Here is a 27376-nt window from a genome sequence, read left to right on the forward strand (position 1 = left end):
ATTTATTTATTCATGAGAGACACACAGAGAGAGAGAGAGAGAGAGGCAGAGACACAGGCAGAGGGAGAAGCAGGCTCCATGCAGGGAGCCCGACTTGGGACTTGATCCCAGGACCCTGGGATCACTCCCTGAGCCGAAGGCGGGCGCTAAACCGCTGAGCCACCAAGTGATCCCCTTCTTTTTTTTTTTTTTTTTTTAAAGATTTTATTTATTTATTCTTGAGAGAGAGAAGGAGAGACAGAGCCAGAGACACAGGCAGAGGGAGAAGCAGGCTCCATGCACCGGGAGCCCGATGTGGGATTCGATCCCGGGTCTCCAGGATCGCGCCCTGGGCCAAAGGCAGGCGCCAAACCGCTGTGCCACCCAGGGATCCCCCCCTTTTTTTTTTTTTTAAAGATTGTATTTATTCCTGAGAGACACTACTTTTTTCTAATTGAAACAAAAATACCTGCTCGTAATTTCACCAGCTTCCCCCCACAAAAAAAATCCCTTTATTTTAGTGAACTTTCTAGCAGTATGTTTTCTGTGTCTCTTTCATTTACTAATTGGTGCCAGTGAAATTCATTTACTGATTGAGATTATACGAATTCTACAATTTTGTACCTTAAAAAATACAATAATGAATTTTCAAAAGACATTAAAACCAGTGGCCAGCATCATGTGGATGACACTCAGTGGTTTGCCAGGTGGACATAGCATGGTCCACTTGTAGCTTAACCTTTGTGGTTGGACGCCTTGTCCCTAAGCACTTCCACTGCACTGTAATGGCCATGACCATTTTTTGCCAGTTGCTTCTTGAAAGTGGCCACGGACACACCACTCTGATTCACTTTCTTTCTCTGCCTTCGGATAGCCCTGGAAAGCATGCCACTAGGGGAGCAAAACTAAATATTTTCTACCATTTCTGAGTAGAATCATTGATTGTATACATAGATGTGATAACACAGAATTTTAAAAGAACTCTGATGATCTTTTCGGTTCCCAGAGGTTTGAGCCTCTTGTGAATAGTGTTCCTGAATCACCTTTTTGGATGCATTTTTGAATATCACTTTTGCCCTCTGTTTTATGAGTTTAGCTGTATAAAATGGGTTAACACTGGCATCGTTGTGCAATCCCTTTTTATTCACTAGACAACTGGGGAATGGTTCAGATAAGCCATAGTCCAAGGCAAGCTGTTGTGTCATCAAATAACCTTTGATCTTAGTGTACTTCTCAGAGCGGCCTAGTGTGCTTTGAGGTTGTCAGGATCAGTGTCTGAAACTCATTGTTAAGGTCAGAATTTTGATAAGGTCAGAGGTGTCTGATTCAACGTGTTACGTGTGTTACTCACGCAAGTGTTTGCCGATCTTTGGTGCTGCACAAATGCTAAAGTTTAATGTGTGAATGCTAGAGGTGATCATTTGTAGCCAATTCACAGAACTGAGTTGGACTTTTGCAATGAGTTGCCAAGAGAGTGGTATTAGTAATCTTTTTTTCTCTTCTTCAAAATGAGAACAATAGTGGTTGGCAGTGATTTCCTCCAGTTTATCTCTTGCAGAGAAGCGAGTTGCTTGCTAAGGTTGAGCTCCTGGTTTCACGGAGCAGTAGAAGACTTATTGCTTCATAGATTTTGAGGTAGTCGTTGGTATTTGTTTTGATAGTTTTGTGTTTTTCTAAGCCAGACTCATTTAATGTAAACAAGTCATTAAGACTAATGCTTTTTGGAGAAGTTGGCACAACATCTTTCTTGGCCATTATCAGTGCTGGTTGATTAATGAATCACCATTAATGGCAGCACAACATTGAATATACCCTTTTCTGTTAACTCAGTGATTCTCAGTTCCCAGAGTCTCTGAGTCAGCAGGTCTCAAGTAGGGCCTGGGAATTTGCATTTCTGACAGGTTCCCAGGTGGTTCTCATGTTGCTAATCTAGGGAACTGCATTTTCATAAGGGCTCAAGAGTCCAGGCTCCTAAGAAGTTTTATATCTGAAATGAAATTCTTCAGTGACCAGGAAGCCTTCTCACACAGTCTAGGCCATGGTATCATACTGTCCTGGTCTGAAAAGGACATTGGTGGACTCACTCTTTGTGAGTGCCATGCAGCACATAGGAGACTCTTTGGAGATAAATGTCTTATGCACAGCTTACACTGGGTTGCTTGTTAAGGAGGCTGACCTGAAGTTACCTAGTCTCATGAGCAAAAGAGCTTACCGTTGCATCTTTCCAGACATGTTAGATACCTGAGATAAACCACATCATCAGTCATACAATTGTAGAAACTAAAAATCTTATAGAGGCCAGAAAGGATAAACTTTGTGTTGTGGCATCTAGAACGTGAACTTGAATTTACGGTTTCTTAGGATAGAATCCTGATATCAAATTGGCGATTGTACCAAATAAGAGTTTTAATTTTAATCTTTGACAGAGTTAGTATCAGCCATTTTAGACAATAAGCACTAAAATAATACTTCATCAAGAAGGCTTGTGGGAATGTGGCAAGACTCCCACCCTGTCGTGTCTTTACTGAATCACAGCCATCTTGAATCTCTACTAAAATAGAAATACCGTTTTTTGCAAGTGTTGGCCCAAATGTCTTTGTGGGTTGTTTTTTTTAAGATTTTATTTATTTATTATTGAGATACATACACACACACACACACACACACACAGAGAGGGGGAGGGCAGAGACACAGGCTCCCCGAGGGGAGCCTGATGTGGGAATCCATCCCAGGACCTGGGGATCATGACCTGAGCCAAAGGTAGACGCTCAACCGCTGAGCCACCCGGGTGCCTCTGCCCAAGTGTCTTTGCTGTGTGCAGTACAGTGCACAGTGAAGAAGCACCTTTGCATGTGTTTATCAGCCTCTCTACTTGCCCAGTGCATTCCCTCCTGGGTTGGAATGAACGCTGTCAAGCAGATGATCCACGTGTGAAGTCTTCTATCAGACCATTTCAGAGAGATGTAGGCCTTCTGACAGCCAGTGTGTGTGAGGCATACATATAATGAAAAGTTGTAATTTTACTTCAGAAGGGCAGGGATGTGACCAGAGCTGTGGCTTGCAGACAGCCTGGCACTCAGGGGTGGGAGGCCACTGGGGAGTTGATTTTGGTTCAGTTCCACTGACGCTCAGCTACAGTTTTAGGGTTGGTTTCCCAACTGCATGGCTTTCTGCAGAGGTGCTGGCTGCCAAGTCACACACGGAGTTGGTTTGCGTGTTCCTTCAGGGCTTGGGGCTATTCGTTTCTCTCAAAACCCCAGACATGGAGGCTTTGGGGAAGAGTGAGAAATGCTATTAATAATTTATTTGAAAAGGGTTTCTATTTAGTGAAAGTGTTGAGCAAGCAAACAAGATAGTGTGGAATTAACTACCTTAAAAAAATCTATTGAGTCTTTTAGCTAAGAACAGATTTTTTGCTTATTTTAGACAGAAGTGAAATTCAGATGAACTATTAGAGAACAAATCGCCTGTATATTGGGTGACAAAAGATATCTTTCAAAAAATGTCTCAAAACTCTTGCATGGTGAGATTAGTTGGGGAGGTCTCCTTTTTAAGTGTAATTTTTGTTGCTATTTATAGGATGATAGATTTTCTCAGTCTGTTAGTGAGGTCCCATGATTTTAGAAATAAAACAATATTTTAAAAACGAAATCAAGCAATTACAGACTCACACATGTGATTTTACCTCATTTTCCTCTCCCCACAGCGGATAACATAGTATACAGGATACACAAGATTGATTTAACTGGCTTTTTAGTCGTGTGTCTCTGAAAAAGTCTCTAGTTATTTCCCTTGGGCCTCTCAGTTCTGGTAGCCTTTTTTTTTTTTTTTCTTTCTTTTTAAAGATTTTATTTATTTGAGAGAGAGAGGGAGAGAGGGAGTGAGCACCAGTGAAGTAAGGGTCAGAGGCAGAGAGAGAATCTTAAGCAGACTCTGGGCTGAGTGTGGAGCTTGATTTGGGGATCATGACCTGAGTTGAAACCAAGAGTCAGACACTCAGCCACATGAGCCACCCAAGTGCCCCTGTTTTCTTTTTTGAATTAAAAAAATAAAAATAAAAATGAAAGGAATTTTACTTTTTTAAAAAGATTTTATTTAAAAAAAAAAGATTTTATTTATTTATTCATGAGAAGCACACAGAGAGAGGCAGAGACATAGCAGAGGGAGAAGCAGGCTCCCTGCAGGGAGCTGGATGCAGGACTCAATCCTGGACCCTGGGATTACATCCTGAGCCAAAGGCAGATGTTCAACTGCTGAGCCACGCAGGTGTCCCTGAAAGGAATTTTAAAAAACAAAGCTCAGTTTCCCAAAATCATTGGCTGCTTTTTTTTTTTTTTTCTTAATGGTGGTGGAGAGGTCTTTTTATTTATCAGATTTAATGAGAAAACTTTACAAAGCTATAATCATAATATAAAATTTGGGACTTTTAAAAAAGTTTTTATTTAAATTCCAGTTAACATATCATGTAATTTTTTTTCTTTTACGTAACGTGTAATGTTAATATTAGTTTCAGGTGTACAACATAGTGATTTACTCTTCTATACATCATCCAGTGCTCATCATGACCAGTGTGCTCCTTCATCCCCATCATTTGTTTCACCCATTCCGCTCCCTCCCACTTCTCCTCTGGTGACCATCAGTGTTTTCTCTAGAGACAAGAGTCTATTTCTTGGTTTTTCTCTCTCCCTCTCTTATTTTCCTTTGCTTATTTGTTTCTTAAATTCCACATATAAGTGAAATAATAAAGTTTTTGTCTTTCTCTGACTGACTTTGCTTAGCATAATACCTTCTAGCTCCATCCATATTGTTGCAGATGGCAAGATTTCAGTCTTTTTTTTTATTTCAGTCTTTTTGATGGCTTAGTCATATTCCATTGTGTATATATACCACATCTTCTTTATCCGTTCATCAGTTGATGGGCATCTGGGCTCTTTCCATAATTTGGCTATTGTAGATAATGCTGCTATAAACATCGGGGTGCAAGTATCCCTTCAAATGAGTAGTTCTGTATCTTTTGGGTAAATATGTAGTAGTGCAATTGCTGGATCATAGAGTAGTTCTACTTTTAACTTTTTAAGGACTCTCCATACTGTTTTCCAGAGTGGCTGCCTCAGTTTGTGTTCCAAGGATGGAGGTAGGGAGTATTATGCCAGGTGAAGTCAGTCAGAGAAAGACAAATATCATATGATTTCACCTATATGTGGAATTTAATAAGCAGACAAACGAGTGTAGGAGAGGAAAAAAGGAGAGAGGCAGAGTAAGAGACACACTCTAGAAAACAAACTGATGGTTACAGGGGTGGTGGGCAGAGATGAGGGATGGGTGAAACAAGCGATGGGTCTTAAGGAGCATACATGTCTTGATGAGCAGTGGGTGTTGTATGGAAGTGTTGAATCACCATATTGTATATCTGAAACTAATATTACACGGTATGTTAACTGGCATTTTAAAAAAACTTAAAAAAAAAAAAAGATTCCAGTGTTATTTTTACCAAAGTAGAAAAAAATCCAAAATATTTTAAAGTTTTCATAGTTATTTGGATTGTTTAATGCTCTTTTGAAATGATGAACCATCATTTACTGACTCCCCCTGCCACCACATCTTACTGAACCATAAGGTCAATTTTGATTTTGGAGGGTATTTGACATTATTGTGATAATTTGACATAGTGTAACAATGAACATGTCAATTCAGCTTTTATTCCTCTGTTGAAATTAGGGTTAAAATTTTAAATTATTTTTATGGTGCTTGATATGTTCCATAACTTTTAAATTAAATGTTTTTTATTTATTTGGTTTTCAGAATTTGGGGACTGTCTCTAAATTTACTAAATGGAAAATTGAAAATTTTATGAAGCATAAAAATACTGAGCCTTCTCACCCAGGAATAACCTCATAGGTTCTGGTTGGCAGAAGTAATCATAGCTGTCATCGCTGAGAAACTTTTTTTTAGATTTTATTTATTTGAGAGAGAGAGAGCAAGCACAAGCAGGTTGAGCAGCAGAAGGAGAAGGAGACGCAGACTCTTCACTGGGCAGGGAGCCCGATGCAGGGCTGGATCCCAGGACCCTTGGATCATGACCTGAGCCTAAGGCAGCCACTTAACAGACCAAAGGCACCCAGGCACCCCACTGAGAAACTCCTTTGTGCTAGGTGCTCTGTACATCTGAGTGTCTTCTGGCATCACTAGTACTATTGATTGAATTGAGTAAAATGGCTCCTAGAACGAGAATAGTATTCCTGAGCCTAAATTAGTAAACTAAAAATAAAATTGGTTTTTTAGCCATAGGATTTGGTTTATTAAATTGTAGGCCAGGCAACAAGTTCTTAAACCGCAGAGTGCCATGACTTCTTTTTTTTCTGGCATTAACCGAATGGTGTTATTTACGCTGATGGTTCCATTTGTAAACTAGATCATGCCCTGCTTGGCTTTTGAATGCCTGGTAATAATGTGCCTTAATTGTGGGTCAGTGAAGCCAAACTAATTGCTTTTTGGGCTCTTGGATTGCCTTTTTAATTTGCAGTATAATATAGTCTCTACCAGAAATGCACTTATGTATTGTCATTTAAGTAAAACCTATTAAAATCATTTGCAGACAACAGAATGCCTGATATTTTGTCCATATCTTGCAATTATGTACTTGTAATTTACAAGTACCCTTTTTTTAAGTGCCTTTGTATCCTTTCCTTTGGAGGTATGCATAAAGTGACTGATATGTTTCATATCTGTGTGATAGCTTTCTTTACCAAACATTGTTTTGCTTTGTGCTTTTAATATGTTTTAAATGACAGTAATAGCATGAGCTGCTGAGATGGTCACTTACTTCAGACTGTGTAATTCACTCAATAAGATTGGCATTTATCCAATGACTTTCCATCTCAGTTAAAAAAAAAAAAAAAAAAGATACCGGTGTTGTCATTCTCAGCTCACAAAACACCAATCATAGGGGTTCCCTTTATAATTTTTAGGAACAGTTGTTAAGAAGTCAGTAAGATGGTTAGCATTCTGTAATGTTTGTTTTCTCTCACTTTCCCTTGATTAATGTGAGCAAACCTGCAGAGGACTTCCTTTTGACTCTTCGATGTCTAATTTCATTCATTTAACTAATATTTATTGAGTAGCTTTTGAGTGTCAGGAACTTTTGTAGCTGTTGGGGATACCAAAGATTGTTTTTTTCATATTTATTTATGATAAATATTTAGTCCTAGAGAAAAATCTTTGAAGTGAATTGTAAGTACTTTTTTCAAATGATTTCAGATGGAGTAATATAATTAAGAGGCATCTAAGAAGCATTTAGTAAAGATTTTAATGGATGCTTGTATATGGTTTTTAATAGAAATGAGCCCGTTGTCTGTTTTTCTTTTCTTTTTGTAGGTTATTTCTTATGAGAGTCATGGATATCCCCTATCTAAACTTGGAAGGACCAGACTGTAAGTGATTTTTATTTTCTCATTGCATCTGCACGTTGAAGTGTGTGGTCTGGAAGGGATAACAGGAAAAATATTACCGAAGAAAGAGCTTTATTCACGTAAAAACAGGCAGTGATTTTGTGGTTGATATGAATAGTATGCTTAAGTTAATGGTACCCTTGGGTCTTGATTAACTCCTCTCTTTACTTACATTTTCCAGTTTATGCATGAGTTGAATTTTAAAAGAATATATATCTTCTCTTCATTATTTTGTTTTCACTCAGAACTCAGATTCATAATACTCTATAAATACACATAATAAATTTCGAGATGGCTAGCTATGTCAGTAACTAGAAGTTCTCCATTTTCCAGTTATTTGAATATGTATATATTGAAGTTGGGTAGGTTTTTTTTTTTTTTTTTTTTTTCCTCCTTCTTTTTCATTGAAAACCTTGGAAGGCTTGTCTGTATGGGAAGTGGTTGCTGCTGTTTTGGATTATTCTCTACTTTCTCCTCCTTCCTGTCCCATTCTTCTGTTCCAATGCTCGTGCTAGTCTGGGTTTATTTGCCTTAATCCACACCACAGGGATATAGAAATGGGTGAGCTCTACCCAATGGTAATAGTCATTGTAGTGATGATCAGAACACATAGATTGCCCTCTAGATTAGACTTCTATTTTGATACACTCTTCTCACAACAGTTCTGCAAGCTAAACATCATCATTCCCAGTTTATAGCCATGAGTGGCTAAAGCAGTTCGGTCTCTTGCTCAGAGGTGCACAGTTGAGTGGTGGGTCTGAGGTTAGAACATAAGACTGTGACTCAGGACTGTTTCTACTTAAACTCAGTCCATCGGATTTTGGACGGTGGTGCTAAGTAAACATACTAACAAGTAGATTAACAGTAAAAAGTTAAACACTTAGTGAAATGTCTTGAACAAAGTAGCCATTTTTCCCCCCTTGAAATAATTTTCATGGGAACTTCATGAGCAGAGGTGGTATGCATAGAATTGTCAGGATTCAATCCATTGTGAGTTCTATAAAGTATCAGAGCCGAAGTTGAGGCTAAGATGGCAGAGTCATACCATTCCTAAAAATACTTTTAGGAGTTGCTTGGTAATCATGAGTCATTCCCAGCAGTTCCTCAAGAGAGCTGGGGGTTAGCTTCATTAAAGAACCACTGGTGTGTCATTCACTTTTCAGTTGTCAACCTTTTATCAAAAATTTGTCCCATAGTGCAACCAAAACGTGATCATGTTCTTCATGTGACATTCCCCAAAGAATGGAAAACCAGTGACCTTTACCAGCTTTTCAGTGCCTTTGGTAAGTAAATCACAAGTGCATGTGTAGTTTTAGGATTTTGCTATGTTTCTGGTCTGTCCAGGTGGCCGCAGGTACAACGACAACTTCAGCTTGGACGTGAAAGAGTATTACCATGCAAGGGTTTGATCTCACTCATCGAATTTTTCAAGGTTTGGTATATTGGTATCTTTGTACTAACATGATCTGTGGAACTTTTAATAGCACCCTACAATAGAGTGCTATTATTAATCCACGGAAAGCAGGATACTATTACTATGACTGCCCTTACTGCTGACCATTGAAAATGAATCTAGGCTGAGGATAAATCATTTTTAAGATTAAATTCAGAGGGAAGGTCTGTTTCGTAAGGACAGGCGGTCACTGCTTGACATTGAATAGTCCAAGCAGATGAACGCAGATGTTTGAGAGGACCAAAAGATGAATTATGTGTGCAGTAGGGCTCTTCTCCTAATTCCTTTCTCTCAGATCAGGTGATAGGTTAAAAGGAACCGTCTTCTGATTAGGGTTCATAAAGACCGTTCTGATTGTCAGTTTCCAGCAGTGCCTGTTTATTTTAGTAAATGAAATATTTAAGCTGTTCTCTTTGGAAATTCTTGGATAAAGTAATGGCAGCACAAACCTAAGTGGGCAATAATAAGACTGTTTAGTGTTTATGTACCTCAACAGGCTGGTATGTGGTCATTTAAAAAATATTTGAAGAGTTTATTAAAAGGTGGTGAAATGTTTGTTTTAAGGTTTAGTGTAAAAAGCAGATGCAAGTAGGGCTCCTATACAACTAATACTTTTTTTTTTTTTTTATAATACCTTGTATAGATCAGACTGAAAGGAAGCCTCATGCTAGTATCACTGACTGCTTCAGATAGGTTTTTTTCTTCTTTATGCTTTTCTGTATTTTTATTTTTATTTTTTAGGGAAGGAGGGAGGGGGAGAGAGAGAGAGAAAGGAGGGGAAGGGGAGAGGGAGACCAAGACAATCTTAAGCAGACTCCACACCCAGCGCAGAGCCTGACAAGGGGCTCCATCTCAGGATTTGGCTATCCATCTCAGGACCCTAAGCCTATCTCAGGACCTGAGCTGAAATCAGGAGTCGGATGCTTAACCAATCAAGCCATTCAGGCATCCCAACTTTTCTGTATTTTCTAAAATAAGTATGTTTATAAGTAAAACACTTTATAGACTTAATTTTGGAAAAGTAAGCAGAAGGTAAGTTTCAGGAAAGTTATCCTAGTCTTTGGAGATGATCTCAATGACTTCTGAAATTCTAGTCCTGCTTTTTAATTTAAATACAGATCTAGAAATGCAGTTGGATTTCACAGCTCATTTCTTTGAGGGTTTTGATGTTGTTGCTGTATTTTCTCAGTTTGTATTGTTAAGTTCTTATCTCTCTGTAGTCAGCCTTTAATTGGCTAAATTAAGTAGAATGCTCTGAGTAGAATTTTGTTTTCATTTTAATGAAAAGGAATCAGTTGGGTGATACTGGACAGGTAGCTTCTGTATCTTTGTGTCCTCATTGGAGATGGTGATGTTGATGTTTGTAAGACCACTTACTATATATAAGCATTGGATGAGGATTAAATGAGCTGATTCATGGAAAGCAATTAGGATAGTATGTGGCATATAGCACTACTTAGAGCCTGTTCACTATTATTATTTATTGAAAACACACAAGGTGGAGAAGTGACTTTTGTAATTGAGCAAGTTATTAGGGATCCTTACTGTGCAGTAGGGCATGAGTTTTTGTCCTATGACAGAGCAGTTTGCAAGCCTTTGAAAATTTGGGGAGGAATTAAAACATTCTTTGATTATTAAATTCCAGTGATGTCTGCCCATTTTTAGTAATTCTAGTCTTCCATGTTTTTTCAAGAAGAGCGGTAGCCAAATAATTAGACCTGGATATCAGATATCCAAATGAAGTCTGATAGTGATCTAAATGGTCAAATGCTCCCTTTACTTTTATTTCAACATTACAGGTAACATTCATATATCCTGGATTGATGATACATCAGCATTTGTTTCTCTCAGCCAGCCGGAACAAGTACAGATTGGTAAGTGCTTTGGACATTTGTTTTGTAAATTAATTAAAGTGGGAGCTCACCTTCCTTATAGTGTAGGTTCCATTAGCTGATTAACAAGCACTGCAGCTTGGTTGGTTCAGAGCTGTCTCTAAAATAAAGGAGATAATTAGTACGTATCACGTGTAGGTGAGAAAATAAGACAAATGTATTAATTCATTAGACATACTATGTAATGTATCTTTTCACTTCCTTCCTGTTCCCTTCCATTGCACTTTTTCTAAAACGGGTTACAGATTTGCTTTGAAAATTAAAAGCAGCAAATTCAGAGGAATGGGGAACACCAAAAGGTGATACCTGTATTCTCCTTTCATCTCTGTACTTTTTCCATATATTTATAAGTTTTTGTGATCTATTCATTTCATTAAACTTGTATGGAATACTGGTTTTACAAACTGAAAGATATTTTATTTGTTTTTAAAATAGGATGGTAGAAAGATGGAACGCCACATCTCTTACTGGACCCTAAATAATTTTGATATTAACCATCTCAAAATGTTCTCTTTTCTTAGGATGAAAAGTTATTGAATAAAATATGTATTGTTCAGCTACTTATTCAAATAGATTTCAAGTTTTTCTGGTGCTTAATAATGTAGGAGAAAATTAAATTTTTTCTTCTTATTTAATAAGGTGCCACATACTAAAACTCTGTAATTCTGAGAATGTAACTATATGAGTAATTACGTAGAAAACTTCCACAAATATACATATTCAAATCAGAGTATTTTGGTGGTGGTACTTAATTCTATGACCATTGCAGGACTATATAGGCTATATTGTAGTGAAAAGCTTGAGCTCTGCGATCATGCTGCTGCACTACTTCTAGTTGTGTGACCTTGGGCAAGTTATTTCATCTTGAGAAACCTCTGGTTATCTCTGTAAACTGGGATGATAGTATGGGCTTACTGGGATTATTGTTAGGATTACATGAGATTTCATGTATATATATTTCATATATTTCATATATATATGAATATATATATACCGTGGCAGAGCTTTGAACTTTTACAATGGTCATTAATAGTGGATTTCATTGTGAGGTGTACTTTGGGAGCACATGACACCAAGAATTAGTGTTGGATGCAGGGTGCGAATGTTTTCACTTGTTAATAGAGAGACCACTGAGATGGTGCACAAAAGAACTGATAATTAGAGAGCTGAAGATAACTTCAAGGGGGGGGAAGGGACTCTGAGAACATAGCGAGGTATTCTGTGGCCATAAGGATGCAGAACCAGAACTCCTGGCTGGAAGTCCAATCAAACCTCCTCTGCTCAGCTTCTCCCTTTAGATTTCCCGCTGGTCACACTTGGGTGACATTGAAACTCTGCAGTGGGATGGAAGGAGATGCAAAGGCTTGGAAGCCAGACTGCCCCAGGGACTAACCTCGCCTGTACCACCTGTCAGCCCAGTGTCTTTGGGCAGGTTCCGTAAACTCAGAAAGCCTCGGGCTCCTCTGTCTGAGAGGTGGAGGCAATGATGGTTCCTTTGTGAAATGAGATCACGGACATTAAGTGCCCAGCAGGGAGCCTGGCACTCCACTAGCAGTGCTTGACAAATGCTAGGTAATTATTAAAATATCTGCTTGGCCTCCCTTGCCGTGAACAGTAAAAATGAGAGTCTGTAAAAGCTCTAAGACACTAGCTGGTGGTGTCTGCTTGCAAATACAAGCATAATTCCTTGTTTATGTGTATGGGTGTCAGTGATGCTTTTCATGTTGCCGTTATACCACATTTGATGTCCTGTGAGGATTGCTCCCTCACTTATGATTGAAAGATGCCTCAAACAGTAGCCTCCCAGCTCAGTATTTCACTCAGTGATACCTAAAATCTGGGAGCTGCATTTCAGAATCACGTTGCCACAGAAGCTCTGCAGTGTGATTGTTTTTCCTTGTGTGTTGCTTCCCTGAGGGCAACATCGAGTCCATCTTCTTCCCCATTGACTCCTTCTTTAGTGCTTGGAATGCACTGTGGCTTGAGTAACTCAATGTGTGCCTGAGTCAGTAACATGGGGAAAAGGCCAAGGTGAAAGTGTGACCTTCTTACCTTTTTCCTCCTAGATCAAGTAGATGACTGTTGTGTCTTGATATATGCAGCTTTACTAGTAAAGTCTAAGTTTCCATTGTTGTCTCTTACACAAAAGACATCTCTTTTCTTTTTAAGATTGTATTTATTTATTTGAGAGAGAAGAGGTAGAGAGCACAGGCAAGGGGGAGGGGCAGAGGGAGAGGGAGAAGCAGACTCCTGCTGAGCAGGGAGGGTGATGTGGGGCTCAGTCCCAGGACCCTGGGATCATGACCTGAGCCACAGGCAGACGCTTAACTGACTGAGCCACCCAGGCACCCTCACAAAAGACAGCTCCTAACATAAATACCTGGCCATTTGCATGTGCCGTGCCTGTGACCATAATTCTCTTTGCCACAAACCATCCTCTTCCTCCAGAGCTTGGCTGTGTCCCACTTCCCTCATCGCAGCTTAAACATCCATTTCTCTGAATGTCTTCCCTGGCTCCCTGTGCAGGGGATTGGACCCCATTTTCTGTGCCAGCCTGGCCTCCTCTACTGACATGTCATGTTTTGACTGTCTTCTCTGGTAGACTATAAACTCTCTGAGAGCAGGGACCAGACCTCTTGCTCACCATTGTGTTTTCAGTGCTCAGGGTAGTGACTGACATTAGCAAAGAAGTTAAATGTTTGTTGAGCCCAGTAAGTGATATTCGGGGTATAATGACTTAGCAATGCCTTTCTGCATGGGCCGGATATATATATATATATATGTCTCTGGTCTTTTGCTGTGATTTATAAAATTATGCAGATGTTTCATTGAAAGACAGTGTAAAATCTGGTTTTTATAGCAGTTCTTTTAATGACAAGAGAGACCCAGGATGTCTAAAGTGCTGCAAACCCTATTAATGTTATCTTAAACAAATTACTTATTCATTTCAGCGGAAACAGAGGGCCTGTAGATCAATAACGTAACATTGGAAAAATCATTAAATGCCTATTTATATAGCAGCTTGTAATGGCTTCTTTGGCGCTGTTACAGACTGATTTTTGATTTACATTTAAGAAGCTGCTTCTTACCTGACACCTGTCTTTTTCTTTTGATAGCACTAAATCTAATCAAGATATTTTAAAAAGCCATTTTCAGTATCTTGAATATGAAAGTTCTCTTTTTCTGCAGAACTTTGTTGTACTAATTTTTTTTTGTTGTACTAATTATTAAAACCCTTCTCTGAAACTAATAATATATAGTATATGTTAATTAAATTGAATTTAAATAAATTAATTTAAAAAAACCACCTTCTACCAAGTGCTATTTGGTTTGGTTGCTGATTTTTTGTTTGTTTGCAAGAGATTAGGTGAGCATTCCAGTGGCTTTGGGGTTGTCCAAGTGGTGAGAGCCCATACCAGCCATACATTCAACATTATATTCCCTTGTAGCTCTTCAGATGAGATAGTACATGACCATGGAGAACATCACCTATTCTCACTGTTTAAGAATTTTCCTCAAAGTAGCAGAGTAAGAGATCATCACCTTTAAGGGTCACATCTGAATAGCTCATTCATATTTAAGATTTTTATATTCCTAATGTAGTTTTGTTAAATGAGGGAGGGACCCAGCAATATTTTAAAAGTCAGAGAACCTTTTAGTCATACTCTCAATATTTAGCCATTGAGTATTTTTGAGTGTCCTAAACGCATTATAAATTTTCATATGAATAGCTTGAGAGAAAAATAACCTTCTCATTTATTTTGAAAGCTGGAAATTGCAGTGCACTACCAGAAATTTATAAAAACACAAAAATTGATAAAAGCACTTTAAAAGATGTAGAAACCTGACAATTATTTTGTAAAAGCAGCACAAATTCAGGTACTTGTATAAATTACTGATATGCTGCCTTAGGAGCTTGTTCAGGGACAGTGTGTTGGGATGGAGGGAGAAACTTGCTTCATTTTAGTCTAGGGTATGAGTGTGTTTATATTAAATTGTACTTTCAAAAGCACAGCTTTTATTTGTGAACAGATGAATATTAGAGTTGTGGATATGACTGGAGGCCATTGTTCAATACTGTTTTGCTGAAAGGTGCTTATAACTTTAAACTTTACCTGTGCTTTTTTTGTTCTCCTTTTAATGTCTGCAGAATTTGTAGTGATAACTGCTTGCTTTACATGCAGTATTGGTGATTTGTGTTCTCATTTTTCCTTGATCACACTAGCTGGGGGATACTGATTTTGATGATCTTTTCAAAGAGCCAGCTTTTGCCTTAGTTGTATTGTTTGTTTTTGTCTGTGTGCTGTATTTCTGCTTTTTCTCCTTAGTTTTTTTTTTTTTTTTTAAGATTTATTTATTTATTTTAGGGACAGAGAACAGAGAGCGCTCATGAGCATGAGTGGAAAGGGTAGAGAGAGAGGGAGAGAGACTTTCAAACTGACTCCATGCTGAGTGTGGAGCACAATGTGGGGCTTAATCTCACAATCCTGAAATTATGACCTGAGCTGAAATTCAGCTTGTCATTAAATTATTCAGCTTGTCATTAAATTCTCTTGTCATTAAAATATAAGATTCAGCTGCTAAACCAACTGCGCCACCCAGGCACCCCTTTCTTCCTTTTTTTCTCCGTTCTTTTTCCTTTTTCTTTTCCTTTTCCCTTTCCTTTTCCCTTTCCCTTTTCCTTTTCATTTTCCTTTTCCTTTCCCTGTACCCAATCTAGGGCTCAAACTCACAACCCCAAGATGAAGAGGCACATAGTCCTTCAGTTGAGCCAGCCAGGTGCCCTCTTTCCTTCCTTTTATTTCCTTTGGGTTTACTTTGCCCTTCTTCTTTCCACTTCCTGAGGTAGAACCATATGTGATTGATTTTTAAAAATTTTTCTAGGGGTGCCTGGGTGGCTCAGTTGGCTAAGTATCCTACTCTTGATCTCGTCTCAGGTCTTGATCTTATGGTCGTGAGTTCAAGTCCCTCATTGAGCTCCATGGGGACATGGATCCTACTTAAAAAAAAATTCATCTAAAATTTTGTATGCCTGGCCTTCTAGAGATTGCCCCTGGGTCATTATGGCTTAGTGGTTGGCCACTGATTGGTTAGGTGTGTGTTTGAACACTATGATCCAGTGAGGCTTCCACCCTTTGACAGCTGGGTTGGGGAAGACTTTCAGCATTCAAGCAGTTTTCAAGTCTTCCCCACTTCTTACTTTCAGCTGTACCTTCTTTTCTCCTGTGTGGGTGTACCAACCCTCACAGCCAGCTCATGCTGTGGATGTAGCCAAGACTCTTTCCTACTCATAGATTTTGACCTTTTCTTTTTTTGTTTCTAATATAAACATTTAAAGTCACAAATTATTCTCTAAGTGCTGCTTTAGGTATATCCCACAAATTGCACGTTATCATTCCGTTATCCTTAAGTTAGATGCCTTTCTAATTTCTCTTTTTGACCCTGGATTATTTAGAAGTATGTTGCTTCATTTCCAAGTGATTCCCCATGATCCCTTGTTACTAATTTCTGATTTAATTCTGTTGTGATTAGAGATTTCACCATGATTTCAGTCTTCTGAAGTTTACTGAAATTTGTATTAAGGCCTGTCTTGCTGAACAGACTACGTGTACTTGAAAAGAATGTGAGTTCTGCAGTATATGGTTTGGTGTATAAATATTACTGTTGCTCAGATGTTCAGTGTCTTTACTGATGTTTTATCTAATTTACCAATTTTGAGAGAGATGTTAATAAAATCTATGATTATGGAATTGTCTTTTTCCCCCCTTAATTTTGTCAGTTTTAAGGCTGTGTTATTAGATGCATACACACTTGTGACTACTTTTTTCCCCAATAAATTGATTCTTCATTTTGAAACATCCCTCTTTATCTTTTGTATCATTACTGTTTTTAGGCCTACCTTATTTGATATTAATATAATCAGTCTATCCTTGTATGTGTGTTTTTTCAAAGATTTTATTTATTTATTTGAGAGAGGGAGAGAGCATGCAGGAATGGTGTGGGTAGGAGGGAGTAAAGGGAGAGAGGGAGAGGGAGAAGCAGACTTCCGCTGAGCAGGGAACTGGATGTAAGGCTTGATCTCAGGACTCTGAGATCATAACCTGAGCCGAAGGTAGAAACTGAGCCACTGAGGTGCCCTTATCCTTCTTGTGTTTTTTATGTTTGCCTAGTATATCGATATTTTTCCTTCCATAGACTCAACTTATCTGTCATATATAAATGTAATTACTTATATGCTTTTGTCATTTTAAAACTTGTTCTTTAAAGAAGTCCATATTACTTTCTCTCGTCTTTTTAATCTCATCTCTTCGCATTCTTTTTTAGTGGTTGCTTTAGAAATTTTAACATCTATCCATAACTTTTCACAGTCTACTTAGAGTTCATATTATACCAGTTCACATATAATGTAGAAACCTTAACATGCGTAGATGTCCACTTGGTTTTCATGCTGTAGTTGGCGTATATATAATATGTGCATACGTTATAAATCCTATAAAGTGTTATAATTTTGCTTTAAAGAGTCATATGTATTTTAAGAAATTAAAAGGCGAAATTCTTTTCTCTTTACCCTGATATTTACCATTTCAGGTGTCTTCCTTCATTCCTGAAGATCCAAGTTTCTTTTGAGTATCATCTCACTTCAGCCTAAAGAACTTCCATCGGTATTTCTTGCAATGCTGCTCATTGTCTTAGGTTTTGTTTTGTTTTTTTTTGTTTTTTTTTTTTTTTAAATTTTTTTTTTTTTAATTTTATTTATGATAGTCACAGAGAGAGAGAGAGAGAGAGAGAGAGAGAGGCAGAGACACAGGCAGAGGGAGAAGCAGGCTCCATGCACCGGGAGCCTGACGTGGGATTCGATCCCGGGTCTCCAGGATCGCGCCCTGGGCCAAAGGCAGGCGCCAAACCGCTGCGCCACCCAGGGATCCCTGTTTTGTTTTTTTTAAACTACAACAGTCTTTATTTTGCCTTCATTCATGTAGGATATTTTAACTGGCTCTATAGAATTCTGGATTTCTCTCAGCATTTTAAAGATGTTGATCCACTGTCTTCTGGTCTCCATGGTTTCTGATGAGAAGTCTACAATAATTTGTGTCATTGTTGCCATATAGAAATGTAGATATTCAAGATTTTCTTTGTCATTGAATCATTGGATTTCAGCAGTTTGACTGTGATGTACTTAGGCATGGCTTTCTTTATAATTATCCTCTTGGGGTTGACTAACTGTCTTGAATCTGTAAATTTAATTTTTAAAAATTTTTAGAAGACTTTTTAAAAAAGTAATCTCTGCATCCAACATGAGGCTCGAACTCACAACCCCAAGATCAGGAGTTGCATGTTCTACTGATTGAGCTAGCCAGGTGCCCCTTGAATCTGCACATTTGTGTCTTTCACCAGATTTAGGAAGTTTTTAGACACTATTCAAGTATTTTGTTGTTGTTGTTCTGTATTCTCTTGCCTCTCCTCTCCTGGGAGGCTCCAATTACCTGTATGCAGGAGACTTTTTGATATTGTTCCAGGGTTCCTGAGGCACTGTACATTTTTTTTTTAACCTTTCTTTTTTCTTCTTCACATTGGTTAATTTCTATTTATCAATAAGCTCACTGGCTTTTCGTTCAGTCATCATTATTCTGCTCTTAAGCCCATCCAGTGAATTTTTTATTTCACGTATTGTGTTTTTCAGTTCTGTTATTTCCATTCAGTTTATTTTTATCTTTCCTATTTCTCTGTTGAGATTTCCTATCTTTATGTGGAGCCTCTGTTCCCTTTACCTCTGTGAACATAATTAGAATAGCTCCTTTAAAGTCTTTGTCTAATAATCCCAGCATCTGCATCACTGAGACGTTGGCATTAGTTGATCACTTTTCCCTTGAGCATGGGTCATGTTTTCTTGGCTCTTCCTATGTCAAATAACTTGGGATTGTTTCCTGGACACTGTGAATGTACTTTTGTGGAGATTCTGCATTCACTTATATTCCCTCAGAAGAGTCTTGATATTTTTGTAGGTTTAGCAGCATTTAACTTACTGAAACTCAGATGACAAGCTCTCACATATCGTGGTGGGGGTTGCCTCAGATCTGAGCTCATTCTGCCGTCAGCCTACCACCTGTAAGGTTAAGTGAGGGTCAGCCAGACACATGGGCTGAGTCTGTACACTAAATTTGGGCTTCCTGTTTTCTGTTTTTCTTCTGCCCTAGGATTCCCTTTGAATTCTAGTGCCATGAGTTGCCTACTGCTTCTGAGTCTTCCTACCAGGAAGACAGAGGACTTTCCTTGCAAAGTTCTAGTTGCCTCATGCCCTTGTAACTGCAATTTCCTCTTAGGGTATAGTCACACAAAAAAACCCCAGGAAATTCACTTTGTGCTGGCTGGCTTCCTCTGGTTTTTTACTCCTTTGCAAAATCTACCTGTTTTTTTCATGTTTCAGGGCCCTCAGATATTTGCTTTTTGCATTTTTAACCCCCAGAGCTCATAGTTGTTTTCAGCAGAAAAGCTGATTTGTTAGGAGCTTATTCCTTCCAATTCTGGAAGCAGAACATCTTTACCTGTGCTTTTAAATTGTTGCTCTTACATTGATGCAACACTTCTGCCATATTATAGAGCATGCTTAAACTACCTTTTTCTGCTTGTTAAATAACATTTTAAGAAAATATCATGTATAACACATTAAAAAAAAAAAACCCTATGACTTCCCTCTTTTAGCCAATTAAAACTGACTTAAGATCAGTTCCTTTTGGGTAGGCATGCATACCAACAGACAAAATCCAGATACAAAGTATTTGATATCTTGGCTTCTGTTTGTGGTCTTTTTCATAGTTTGCTAGTGTGTTACTGTATATTTATTCTTGTCAAAGAGGAAATGTGCAAAACACTCAAGAAAGAACTAAAAAAATGAGTGTTTTTACCCTTCATATTAATTTTTCTAGTCTTCTAGTCTTAAACCTCGCATAGTATTGGTTTGCAACAATTATCTTGAATTATAACTGTAGCAATAGATAAATGCGTTCAACTGTGACATGACTTTAGAAGGGTTCTATTAAATAAGCTTGTTTTAGAGGAAGGGATTGGTAACTTACTTGTGTATGTAAATGACAAATGATTTTCATGCCATAAATAATGCATCCTAGAAACAATGTATTTGTTTTTATATACCCAAGATTTTTATGGTAGTGGCTTATTGATAAAGGAAAATCATTATTATGAGATGTGTAAATGTCTGTGTTTTGTGTACATATCTTCTGTTGAAAACTTATTAAAGCAGCTGACTTTTTTTTTTAATTCCTCTAAGTCACTTAATCCACAAAAAGCACTGTGGAAGTTTTTAATAATATTTATTAAGAGCCTTCTTGTTTTCCTAATTCCCCCATGTGTTTAATCTTGAGAATTAGCAGTCTTACACATCTTTACTATGGAATCTGTATCAGGCAGATTTATTTGAAAGTAACAATAACTTGGACTTTCCCTAATTAGTATTCTTCAGGGCATTAGCTAGTATGAGAATTGGACAGAAAGCTTCCTGACTGCCACATAAGGCTTCCCAAGTTCTTAATATAATTACCAGCATTAAAGTAGTAACAGTGACAAAATGAGGTCTGTGGCAGTGAGAACATATCCAGGAGAAAATGCAGTGTTTGTGCTCTAGAGGTGGAGTTTTCGTGTTCTGTTGAATTGTTTCTGGTCCAAAGCAATGGATTTGATTTTTCTATTCTAGAGGCCATGTTGTCTGGATCTAAGAATGTTGCTTCATGTTGCACTGTCAGAATATTCAGTAGATCTGTCATATTTAATTGTAATATTATTGATAACAAACTGCTCTTGTTGTGCTCTCCTGCCCTCAGTTTTAGAAGTAAATAAAATTCATTGTTGAAAATGTGAAAAATATTTGAAAATATAAAGAAGAAAACAATTCAGTCATGGCCTCACAACCTAGACATAATACTAGTAATATTTTGATTTGTATTTCTTTTTTGTTTTATTTTGTATAGATAAGTGTTTTCATAACTTTTTAATATTAGTTGGGATCTGACTACAGGTGTATTTTTGGATCGGCTTTTTAAGTTAATAGTAGGTCATGCGCATTTCTCATGCTGTCACACAGTTTTCTAGGAGAGTTTTCTTTTAATGGATGCATTACATTTCACATAACTTATTTAATTATATTCCTTTGGGATGGTAAGTATTGACTGTTTTAAATTCTTCATTTTGGGGGGCAGCCCCGGTGGCTCAGTGGTTTGGTGCCGCCTTCGGCCCAGGGTATGATCCTGGAGACCCGGGATCGAGTCCCGCGTCGGGCTCCCTGCATGGGGCCTGCTTCTCCCTCTGCCTGTGTCTGTGCCTTTCTCTCTCTCTGTGTCTCTCATGAATAAATGAATAGAATATTTAAAAAAAAGGAACTTAAGAAAATAAAACTTTATTTTAAAAAATTTTTAGTATTTTTATTAGTTTTTTAAAGATCTTATTTATTGGGGCACCTGGATGGCTCAATCGGTTAAGTGTCTGCCTTCAGCTCAGGTCATGATCCCAGGGGCCTGGTATTGAGCCTTGTATCAGGCTCCCTACTCAGCGGGGAATCTGCTTCTCCCTCTCCCACTGGCCCTCAACCCCCAATTCCTCTCCCCCTACTTATGCTCTCTCTTGCTCGCTATCTCTCTCTCTCTCAAATAAGTAAAATCTTAAAAAAAAAAAAGAAAAGAAAAAGATTTTATTTGTTTGACAGAGCAAGAGAGCACAGCAGCAGGGAGGGGTAGAGGGAGAGGGAGAAATGCCCTCCACCGAGCAGGGAGTCCAACACAGGGCTAGATCCCAGGAACCTGGGATCATGACCCAAGCCAAAGGCAGACACCCTAAATTAATTCTTTAAAGAGTGTGTTTATACCTTAGTCTTTGTACCTGAAGCAGAATCATTTTTTTAAATTTTTAAAATAAAATTCTGAAGATTGTGAAATCATTAAATTCAAATGATCTTGAAAAAAATCTAAAAACAACTCATGTTTTTCTTATTAAACAGTGATGATTTATTTTTGTTAATAGAAAAATTTTAAACCCGCAGAAAACTAAAAAAATCACCCAGTGTCCCCTCTTTATTAACAAAGATAATTGCAGTAATATTTGAGATTTACCTTTCCATTGTGCATGTGTTAAATGTATATTTCATATAAGTTAATGTATACTTTACATACTATTTTAGTTCTTTTAACAGTTTTCTTTGTTGGACGTTTAATTTAAGCAATTTTAGGACCCTCCACTCCTGTTCCAAAATAAGCTTTTATTTATTCTTCTGATTGAGCCTTAGAATCTTTTGGTTAGGGTCACTCAAAAAGCCCCCTGGGATTTTTCACTGACATTTTAACAAATTAATGATATTGACATCTTTATTTGGACATACTGCTTCTGTATGACCAGGAATATAACGCGTCTCTGTATACATTCAGAGAATCTTGCATATCTTTGAATGCAGTGGTACGTTTGTTGATATTTTTATCATGCATACTATTTAAGGTTATGCAGAATACTTTGGAAAGCAAGGACCATCATGCCTGATTTAGTACCACAGTCATAGCTCCCTCTTGGTAAGTTTTTGGAATGTGGGTGGCAGTAGGAGATTAAAGCTGTGAGATCAATCTGCCTGATTGCTTTCAGGCCCCTAACAGACTAACTTTGAGGACTCAGTGTAAACATAGTTCTCTGATTTTTATTCCTGAGGCTTCCCGTGCCATTTGGTGTTGTTTTTGTCACCGGAAAGAGGGAGCTGGTGTAGGTTAACTGTGTCTATCTTCACACGTTTGCATTGCTTTCTCATCCACGATTTACAACCTATTTTAAAAAACAAAATAAATATGGTTTTACCAAATTTGAAATAGTATAAGTGAAATGATTTGGGGGTACCTCAATGGCTATTTAAAAATACTATTTGGTTACTAAAAATGTGACCAGTGAATCTCTTCGGATGGTAGGATTACAGGTAGATTTACTTTATTGTGGGTTTTTTTTTTTTTTTTCATTTTCTGACTTTTTTAGAGTAGACAAGTATTAACTAGGTGTTAAAATATTTAAATTTAATACGAAAACATTATTGCCTTTTTATAAGTGCAGGAGCATAGCAAAGGGAAATGTCTTACTTTTGAAACTCTTCAATGGTTGGCAGAGTTGTTCCTTCATATGGCTGACTGTAGTTATTTTCTATTTTTTTTCTAATCATGAAATTTATAGAATTAGTTTTTCTGGATTTTCCTCCTTCACCTTCTTGGTTTAAATCCTCTGTTCTGAAAGGGTGAGTATGAAACAGTTTTGATACATGCTTCTATTGATAATATTTCCACCACTGGGGTGGACACCTGGGTGGCTCAGTAGTGGAGCATCTGCCTTAGGCTCAGATCATGATCCCGAGGTCCTGCAATCAAGTCCCTCATTGGGCTCCCCATAGTGAGCTTGCTTCTCCCTCTGCCTATGTTTCTGCCTCTCTGTCTTTCATGACTAAATAAATAAAATCTTAAAAAAAATAATTTCCTCCACTGGGTATTTTTACAACCTGTCTTTTCTCTTTTGTCTTAGAGAGAAGCCCAGATACTACTTTTTAGTAGCAGGATAAATGTCACGTCATTATGTTTAGCAAATATGCCAGAAAATGCTAGACCACTGGAGTGTTGGGTAACTTAAAGTTGAGGTGGTGGTGACCCTAGCACTTCAGACCATGGTTTTGCCTTACCTTCTATACTCCACCTCAATATATCTAAGCATTACTTAGCTTTTTTAATGTTGTAGGATTATAAAAAGCAAACATTGCTTAAAATAAAACAAATCTCACTGTGTAACTAGAAGGAATGCCCTTTGTCCTTTCTGCATGTTAATTGGAGAAATGTGGGGAACTGATTTGTTTTCCAATTGCATCAAAGGCCAGGGAGCAAACTGCTATAGTCTTGGGAAAAGGAACATAGAAAAGATAACACATTAAAATAATATTTCGAAACTGAGATTTTTTTCCTCCACACAAATCTTTATTGTTATTATAAGAGAAGGGAAATAAATCATAATAGCATATTACATAGCAAAAAGAAATACAAGCTACATATAAGACATCTACTGATTTTAGTAATTGTCAATTCCTGAAATAAGTTTGCATCACTTTGAAGCATGAGCAGGGTCACATTTAGGTGTGTGTGTTTGTAATTGTGTTTCAGATGGTGTGTAAGCCTTATTGACTTACCACTGTATATTGCTAGGTACCCTTATGTGTCTGTTATGTTCAGTGTTATTTATAGTAACAGAGAAGAGAATAATTATGAAGGGATTTTGCAAGGTTTTTAACAAGATGGTTTTCTTTTGAAATCTGCACTGTTAATCTTTGCATAAATATTTGTCTACTGCTGAAGAACAGAAGGACTAAATTGAGATGGGGAATGGAGATGAAGTAATAGTCTCTGCATTCAAGGAATTCATGGTTTAATGATGCAGACAGGTATCTAGATGGCGGGTGCATCAGCGCATGCTCAGTGCTACGTTAAGGGAGGGAGAACCCACCCAGACTATCGTGAAGATGCAGAGAAGGGTCAGCAGGGAAGGCTTCCTGGAGCAGGTGATGCCTGTGCTGATCCCAGCAGGTAGCCTGTGGAAGAAGGCTGAGAAAGCTTTAGTGAAGAGCAGGACCAGCATATCCTTTGGTAGGACTGGAGCGGAGGTCCAAGTGGTGGAATGGCTTGGGGGGGTGGAGGAGGGGGTATGGAGAGGGGGCTGATAGAGGATAGAAACACAGGATTTGTATGTTAAAAATAGGAATTTGAATTTTATCCTTTTTATAAATCTTGCTGTAATGTTGGTTTGGGCTTTTTTTTTTTAATTTTTAAAAATAAAATATTACATCTAAGTAGTTTTCTTTTAGAAGTTTAAGGCCTTTTGAAAGAATTTCCAGGTGTTGAGTGGCAAGTTTGTCAACTAGACAGGGAGCTGCCTTTGGAAAGCTGGACTGTTGTCAGAGGCGTCCCTCCCACCCCTGCCCTGCCCCATGGCACTCTTCCAAATGCGTATGGTGGCATTATAGCACTGAGTCAAAAATAGATGGACATATTCAAGCAAGTTCTATTTATTTTTAAAAGTCTAGAAGGTTGGTTTTGCATTTACTCTAGTTCATAGCCTTTTCTAAGAGACTGAGGCCAAATTGAATTTATCTGGGAACCTGCCACATCTATAAATGCTACACAGAGTAATAAATGGGCCATTGGCTTCCAAGAATTGGTGACAGTGCACTTCAGTTCCTAATTTAGAGTTCATGAAAATTATCCCTTGACAAACAAGATTATAAAAAAAGAAATTCTGCTTGGATGGATCCATCTTTTGATAAACAGTTAAACGTTGTTTACACAAACATTACTGGAGTGAGTCAAGGTAGGGAGTAAATGACCAGATGATGGAATGCAGATGGCAGGTGACTGAGCCAAATCTTGTCCCACTTGCTTTGCCTCACTCAGCAGACTACGCTAGGCTTCTTCAAGTGGGGAATAGCTGTGGTGTCTGGGAAGGTGCTAGTACAGGCTGGGGGAGGCTTTGCGGAGAGGCCTGAGTGTGGTCCTTGAGAAAGGGCCGACTAGGTTAGCAGAGAAGGGAGGGGTGTGCAAGTACCGAGGTAGGATGAAAGTGGATGTTGGCGACAGTGTTCGTCAGACGGTGGTTCACACTCCCTCATTGGGTTGTGAAATCATTTTAGTGAGTGTGATCAGCATTTTTATAAAAGGAAGGAGTTAGCAACTTTCAGAGTGAGTCCCATATACTAAAGGTAAGTTTGCTTTTTTTGATGTAACCCTTTTCAGGTATAAATCTGTACATGTGGATATACATCTGTTTACACTGCTTTGTAATAAAAATGTATTGTTGCAGGCTGTGGTCACAAAGGTTTGAGCTAACATGCTTTAGGAAACTTCCATGTAGGCTGAGCACTATAACAGGTGCTTAGTAGTAGGGGAGGAAGTGAGGGTAACTCTGACAAAGATCTTGATCTTCAGGTGTTTCCTGTCTCTAGAGCAATCTGGGGCCAGGGATTCATGTGGACAGACCCTGGGGGGGAATGCTCATTACTTTACATCTCCGCTGGCCAGAAAGAGATTTCCATGCTTCTCACCAAGAAAGAGATAGTACACTTAAAAATCTCGCTCTGCTCTCCATCCCCTTTGCTTGGGCCTCCTCATGGAGGGAGGACAAATGTCATATCTGATGAGTAAAAGGAAGAAGCTGACACCCAAAGGCTTTTTTTGACCAGGGGGTAGGGCCATAGCCTTGACGAAGTCAGGCCTGGAAATCAGGTTTCTATTTCCTAGTCTCTTCTGGCAGCAGAGACTAGGAAATAGTTGAGAGTTTAGAGGCTCTGTGTAGCTGTCCAGTCTCTCCACTGATGGGGTCTCCTGATGGACTCTTCAGGCGGTGGCAGCAGCTATAGTAGGATGCTCCATTTACCTCAGGCCCAAGATCCACCACCAACACCATCTACTAGGGAGTATTATATACTCTGGGGGAACATACAGGTGATGCCGAGTCATCATTAGCTCTTCCATCTTTCCCTCAACTTGTTAGGACCCATAAGAGAGGATGATGCTCCCCAACTGTCATTCCCTACCCATGGGAGTTGTGGTTGGAAAGGGTCAGACTCAGAGCGCCTTGGTTATTGCTGCCTCCGTCAGATTTCCACGTGGTGCCAGAGCAGTGGAAGGACTCTTCTGCATGCCTCGTCAGGTGTGGGTGTGATTCTGGTGGCACCATAAGGAGTTTCTTTCACAGGGCATGGGCAAGTTCTGCAGGATGGGAGAGCTGAGAGGCTGGGTGTGGCTGTAACATTTCTGAAAGTGGAATGACAACCAGGAGTGAGGGACCTCTGGTTAGAATTTTTTATGTTCTGTGATCGGTCTCTTAGGGTGTTTACTTACCACTGACATTGTTCAGATTTTGTGAAAACCCAATTTTCTAGTCTGTCACCCTTCTGGGTTAATTACCAAACAGTTAAAGTGCTTTTTAACTCTAGACAGGACTTTTCGTGTCTTAATTCTGGCTCGCCAACCAGAAGATGGTGCTGTGGTGCTGGCAGCCAATCCACCTTTCTCTCTTCAAGTTAAACTTGTCATCTAAATGCTTATTCACGCTAAGTAACGTGGGCAGATTTGGTGTGCGGCATTCACAGTGCACCCCACATGCAGTGTGTCACCAGAATGGCATCATGGAACATTCGTGGGATCAACCCGACACGGGGGTGGGGGGTGCGGGGGTGGGAGAGGTGGGCCTTGATTAAGGGTGCTTGCTCAGGGCCACCTTTGCACTCGGGGTAGAGTAACAGTGTTGGAGTCAGGATGAAAACATCTTGTCGGTGCTGTGCTACTTGGTTCCTAAAGTGACCCCTGTACTCACAAAGGATAAGAAGAGACAGGAGAAAGGGCCATGCCACTCCAGGTGGGTAGGCAGCAGGTTTGATACAATGAGGGAACTTCCTTACGAGGCTTGTCTAGGGCTCCGCAAGATGAGTAGATCTGTGCACCTGCTGGCCAGAACATTCAGAGTTTGTATAGAGGCCTTCATGGGGTTCCATTGTGTGTACTGCCCAGCTGGTCTCCACACCACCTTTCTCTCTCAAG

At 38.8% G+C, this 27376-nt stretch overlaps 1 protein-coding gene across 2 annotated transcripts in view; it reads left to right on the forward strand.

The window, feature by feature from the left end:
• PARN (poly(A)-specific ribonuclease) overlaps positions 1-27376 on the forward strand; it is a 155372-nt gene that overhangs the window by 47042 nt on the left and 80954 nt on the right. For both annotated transcript variants that reach the window (XM_038540300.1, XM_038540301.1), the window contains exons 19-21: positions 7354-7409; positions 8624-8710; positions 10680-10754. In XM_038540300.1, the coding sequence (XP_038396228.1) occupies positions 7354-7409; positions 8624-8710; positions 10680-10754 (218 nt within the window). The remainder of the gene's footprint in view (positions 1-7353; positions 7410-8623; positions 8711-10679; positions 10755-27376) is intronic.

The sequence above is a fragment of the Canis lupus genome, chromosome 6, assembly GCF_011100685.1.
Source record: "Canis lupus familiaris isolate Mischka breed German Shepherd chromosome 6, alternate assembly UU_Cfam_GSD_1.0, whole genome shotgun sequence".
Taxonomy (NCBI): Eukaryota; Metazoa; Chordata; class Mammalia; order Carnivora; family Canidae; genus Canis; species Canis lupus.